The sequence below is a fragment of the Psammomys obesus genome, unplaced genomic scaffold, assembly GCF_907164565.1.
Source record: "Psammomys obesus unplaced genomic scaffold, mPsaObe1.curated_primary_1811, whole genome shotgun sequence".
Classification (NCBI taxonomy): domain Eukaryota; kingdom Metazoa; phylum Chordata; class Mammalia; order Rodentia; family Muridae; genus Psammomys; species Psammomys obesus.
This window is the reverse complement of record NW_026594014.1, coordinates 1,828,552-1,834,584: the sequence shown is the minus strand read 5'-3', so window position 1 is coordinate 1,834,584 and position 6,033 is coordinate 1,828,552. Positions and strand designations below refer to the sequence as shown.

The 6,033-nt window shown below is 38.1% G+C and overlaps 1 protein-coding gene across 1 annotated transcript; it reads left to right on the top strand.

Annotated features, from left to right (window-relative positions):
• The first annotated feature begins 1,271 nt into the window (after nt 1–1,271).
• LOC129684564 (zinc finger protein 431-like) lies at nt 1,272–2,758 on the top strand. Its single transcript, XM_055617775.1, has one exon. The coding sequence runs from the start codon at nt 1,272–1,274 to the stop codon at nt 2,031–2,033; it is 762 nt and encodes a 253-aa protein (XP_055473750.1). The 3' UTR covers nt 2,034–2,758.
• Nucleotides 2,759–6,033: the final 3,275 nt, after the last annotated feature.

Genomic DNA, 6,033 nt, shown 5'->3' with positions numbered 1-6,033 from the left:
AAGGTAATTTTGATGTGCAGGTTTTCATGTATCTGCCTCTGAAGAAATTGTAATTTACCCTGAAGTTTTAATTCAAAACCACAGTGTAAATAAGAACAGCTTTGCGGTGATTATTAAATTCTCATAGTAGCATGTATCTCACTGCCAAGTAGCTTATCATTTTTTGAAGATCATTTCTTTAAGACACAAAACAAAATTCACAGCATTGGTGGGACATGCTTATTATCCTAGCTCTCAGGAGGCAGAAGCAGGCAGATCCCCAAGGGTCTGAGGCTAGCCTAGACTACAGAGTGAGTTCCTGGACAGCCAAGGCTATTCAGGCAAACAATGTCTTGTAAAACAAAACCAAAGCTCAACTCCAGCTCCAAAAAAGAAACAATGAAATAAGACAAGAAAATGAGGTCTTAACAGATGTCACAATTTTAATCATAGCCACATAAGAGCCATGTTATAGAACTTACCATCCCCTTAGTTTTCAACCACCTAATTATAAAATTCATACAAATTGACAATGAGATTGTGTATTACAAGACCTTTTATAAGGATATCATCCATATTAAAGCTATTGTCCCTCATATACTTGTAGTAACTTACCATACAGTAGTGGGTAGAACAGTTTATGAAAGAAGTGAAGGCTGTTGTGGTCGAGAAACCTGAATCCCTATACCACATATCCAAGAGACACAAATGGTTAGCCTATGTGAATGCAGTGTGAAAACGTTTTGTGATTCTTTGCTTACTAGGAATATGATTTGTCACTCTAGATACAAGTCATGTGAGCAGAAGGGACTTGGAAAGAGGCAATGTACTTCTGCCTCTCCCAGAACACTTAGAAGATATGTAGTAGTCCCTTCTGTGATAGGACATGATGACTGTTATACAAGTTTTCAATTTTTTCCAACTTTAGTAGGAATACATCAGCGAACTCACAGTGTAGAAAAACTGATGAATACAGCAAATATGAAAATTCATCTGCCTGTAATAGTTTACTTTGCATGTGTAATGTGAAATATACTATAGAAAAAGGTTATGCAAATAATCGGTGTGGTAAACCTGTGAGATCTTTTACATCTCTTGAAAGAGGTGAGAAAGCTCATATGGAAAAAGAAAGTAATATATATGGGCCATGTACTAAAGTCTTTAACCATCACAGGTATCTTCAAGTACACAAAACAACCAATAATGAAGAGGATTTCTATGAATGTAATCCACATGATAAAGCCTTTAAATCTGATTCCTCTTTACAATTACTCCCAAGAACTCATTTGGAAATGAAACCCTATGAATATATTCAAAGTGATAAAGCATGTCAAAGTCTTCATCAAGTACATAGATCTCATACCAGAGAAAAAAAGCATGGATATCATCAATGTGGTAAAACCTTTACATGTCCCAGTTATCTTCAAAACCATGAAAGGAGTCATTGTGGAGAGAAACTCTGTGAATGTAATGAATGTGGTAAAGCCTTTATGTGTAATAGTCATCTTCAAATTCATGAAAAATTCCATACTGGAGAGAAATCCTATGAATGTAATCAATGTGGTATGGTCTTTGCATATAAAAGTTTGCTTTATAGGCATGAAAGGCGTCATACTGGAGAGAAACCCTACGAATGTAATCAGTGTGGTAAAGCCTTTGCATATAAAGGTGTTCTTCACAGGCATGAAAGACGACATACTGGAGAGAAACCCTATGTCTGTAAGCAATGTCATAAGTCCTTTGCAGAAAAGAGTGCTCTTCACCGGCATGAAAGAATTCACACTGGAGAGAAACCCTTTGAATGTAATCAATGTGGTAAAGCTTTTGCAGATGATAGTTCTTTTCACCGACATAAAATAATTCATACTGGAGAGAAACCCTATGAATGTAATCAATGTGGTAAAGCCTTTACACGTAAAAGCGATTGTCAAATTCATGAAAGAATTCATACTGGAGAGAAACCCTTTGAATGTAATGAATGTGGTAAACCCTTTGCATGTAACAGTGATCTTCGGAAACATGAAAGAAGTCATAGTGAAGAGAAACCCTATTAATGTAAAGCTTTTGCACAAAACAGTAGTCTTCAGAAACATGAAAGATTTCATACTGGAGAGAAACCCTAACAATGTAATCAATGTGGATAAACCTTTTCACAGAAGTGTTGTCTTTTGAGTCATGAAAGAAATCAGGTGGACTAAAACCATATGAACATAATCGATGCCCTAGCTGCATCTTGTAGCAACCTTTAAAAACATGAAAGAATTCACAGTGGTTAAAAAAAAACAAAAACAAAAACCTGAACCTAATAAATGAAATAGAGCTTTGCACTCCACATACGTTTTTCCCACTAAGCTATGTCACTGGGGCTTCAGTGACATAGAAGAAAGATTAGTAGAAACACTCCACCATTAAAATACTGGCTCCTTTTCAAATTGTAAACCTGTTGTATTCGAGAATACAGAAATATAGGAAATGATTCACCACTTAAAAATAATACATTGAAAATTTTCAAGAAATATTACTGCTTAAATCTTACATTATCCTTTCACTGTCTGATTCATAGATGGGTCATTTAGAAAACATGTCTCATCTGGTCTTAGTGTTTCATGCTTGTAATCCTACAACTAGAGTTAGGTAGATCTTTCTTGAGTTTGAGGCCATCTTGGGGCACATAGAGGGACCATAATTATGTATAGAAACCCTGTCTCCAAAAGTACCTGAAAAGGGAGGGTTGGGAAGATTTTTTTTTTCAGAGTAGTAGGGTTCAGTTCTCAGCACACACATGGAAGCTCACAACTGTCTGTTAAGTCCAGGTTCAGGGTTTTCAACACCCTCCCACAGACACACTTGCAGGCAAAACTGCTATGCATTTAAATAAAAATAATCATGTTTTACAGCATATATCACATTAGGGAACTTTCCTTAACACAATCTGGACTCATCTTTATACATCCAAATCTTTCATTGTCTTTGTTCACATCTAGAGAACTGTGTTAACAAGTATAATAAGAGCCAATGTGCAGTGTCCATTCATGAATGGATTGAAATGTATTCAGTCTTTCAATGCCCAATAGCAAGGGCACCTAGAAGTTATAGAAGGCAGAATGAGTAGAAGCATCTTCATTTTCTACATTATAATGACATCTTTGGGAATTGTGTTGACCCAGTGGTACTGCTGCTCTTGGATACCCACCTATATCAGTTGGCACAGAACTACCAGTAAATCCTGGTCCATGACATCTCATGAACTTTTGGGCTTTCCTTGGCACCAAGTAGTTTTATGATGTGAAAATATTGTATATATAATGTGTATGTGTCTGCTACTCTGTATTTTAAAAAGGGCTTTCTTCATGTATATCTTTGTTTTTAATTAAAATAAAATAAATTTAATTAATGTATATTGTTGGAACATTCCTGGAATGGAATCATGTGAGATGAGTTCTGAGTGTTTGCATGAACACTCAGGAAAACAAGACTGCTAGGAGCTAGATTTCATTAAAGCACAATGTTATTCTTAGAATGTGATTTTGTGTTCCTCCCAATATACCATTAGAACTGAATTTACTTACTTTTACTCATTTTTGTTTGCTATTAATCAGTTACATTTTTAAACTATCCTTCATATTCTTCTGTGGAAAAATATGCCTTTGTCCCATGTGATTTTTGTTTTTGTAATTTTATCCAGCTTGAACACATCAAAACTATACTCAGATAAATTTTCTTAAACATCAAAGTTTGTCTGGGCTGCTGAACAAACTTGGGTACTACATGAGCCTTTAGTCTTCTTAATTTGTCAGCTCTCTTCTCTGAGGTCCCATCATCCCTATAATAGTGATAAATGGCTCTTGAACAGGGACCAGTTTTCAGCTAGAACATAAAAGAGTGTGAGCACCCTCAGAGAAGGTGAATGAGAATAATAGAGCTGAAACCAGAGAAGGCTTTGCCTTATATAAAACTACTGCATCAAAGACAGCTCCTGATCTTTTTTCTGGGGGACCCACATGACAGCAAAGCTGCCCATTGGCTATATATGTGTAGAGTGTTGTGGTCTATTCCATATATGGTCCTTGCTTGGTGCTTCAGTCTCTGCAAACCCTGCTGTGCCCAGGTTAGTTGGGACTGTTAATTTTCTTGTAGAGTTCCCATCCCTTCCAGGTTGTTCTGTCCTTTCATCCACTCTTCTATGAGGATTCCTATACTCTACCCATTCTTTGGCTGTGAGTCTCAGTTTCTGTTTCAATCCAGTGCATGCAGAGCCTCTCAGAGGACAGCTGGGCTACGCTTTCATCTGCAAACATAGCAGAGCATCATCATTAGTGTCAATGGTTGGCTTTCTCCCATGGAGTGGGTCTGAGGTAGGACCAGGCATTGGTTGCACTTTCACTTGATCTCTGCTCTGTCTTAATCCCTGCATATCCTGAAGGCAGGGTAAATTCTGAGTGGAAGTTTTTGTAGGTGAGTTGGTGTTCCCCTCTCTCCAAAAGGAGTACTGTTTGGTTAGGTAGAGGGTGGTCTCTTCAGTCTCCATGGTCCCCACCACTGGGGATTTCAGCTGGGAGAAAGCGTAAACAATTATAAAATGTCCATCAATCCCCAAGTTGTACAAATAATAATCTCCCCCCAAGCATGTGACACTTAGATATCACGGCCAAAAGAGTGGAAGACTGCATCACAGTGATCATGTCACTCAACTCAGCTTTGGTGGATCTTTGTCAAGTAGCTATGTTGGCTTTATGATTTTTACTGTTACCCTAGAAATGGCTGTGCCACAGGTCATCCTTGTGTCAAGCTTGGGATATATGAGACCCAGCCTCAAGAAACAAAAACAACAGCAACAAAAACTGATCAGACAAGAAGGTCCCACGAGAAAGAAGAGCAGTGAATTTGGGATACATGTTACAACAGAGTTATGGAAAGTGGCAAATCTAGACTAGGCATTGATTTCATTCATAGTCAAAAGAGATGATGGCAGCCTGGGTATAGGAACCAAACTCTGTCCTCCACGAGCTTTGTATGCATACTTAGCCCCTGAGCCATGATTCCAGGTCCCTGGAAAGGTTTGTATATTGTGCCTTCAGTTTGTGAATGTTGGCACTTAGTGAAATTACCAGAACAAGACATGTACATGTTTTTTTTCTTGGAGGAAAGGAGTTTTAAAATGTCCTATTAATTGCTGTATCTAAAGCAAACAGGAATTTTCTGTCCCAGCACAAGTCCATAGGAGTGAATGAACTGCCCTTCCTTGTTACGTTACATCCATCACATCTCTGTATAATTATGTATGGCTCTACAAATAAAATTTTGTGTATTAGGGTAAAGACTGCAGTCTGCAGAACAGGCAGCTCACTAAAATTAAGCCTTTTGAGAAAAGTCTTTCTCAGCTACACATGGTAACCTGATACCCTTAATATTCAAGGCCAGCCTTGGCCTCATGATATCCTATCTCAAATAAGTCTAAGGTGACACATAAGGATGCCAGTTGATTAAAAGGAGCTCTAGAAAAAAATGGAGAAATAATGACACATAAAAATACTTCTTCATATTACTCAGCGATAAAAAAACAAGGAAATCATGAAATTTGCAGGTAAATGGTGGGAACTGGAAAAGATCATCCTGAGTGAGCTATCCCAGAAGCAAAAAGACACACAAGGTATATACTCATTCATAAGTGGATATTAGACATAAAATATAGGATACACCTACTAAAATCTATACACCTAAAGAAACTAATCAAGAAGGAGGACTCTGGCTAAATGCTCAAACCCCATACAAAAAGGCAAAAGGATGGACATCAGAAGAAGGAGAAAATGGAACAGTACAGGAGCCTGCCACAGAGGGCCTCTGAAAGGCTCTACCCTCCAGGGTATCAAGCAGATGCTGAGACTTATGGCCAACCTTTGGGCAGAGCGCAGGGAATTTCATGAAAGTAGGAAATAATAAGACCTGGAGAGGACAAGAGCTCCACAAGGAGAGCAGCAGAACCAAAAATCTGGGCACAGGGGTCTTTCTGAGATTGATACTCCAACCAAGGACCATTGATGGAGATAAACTAGA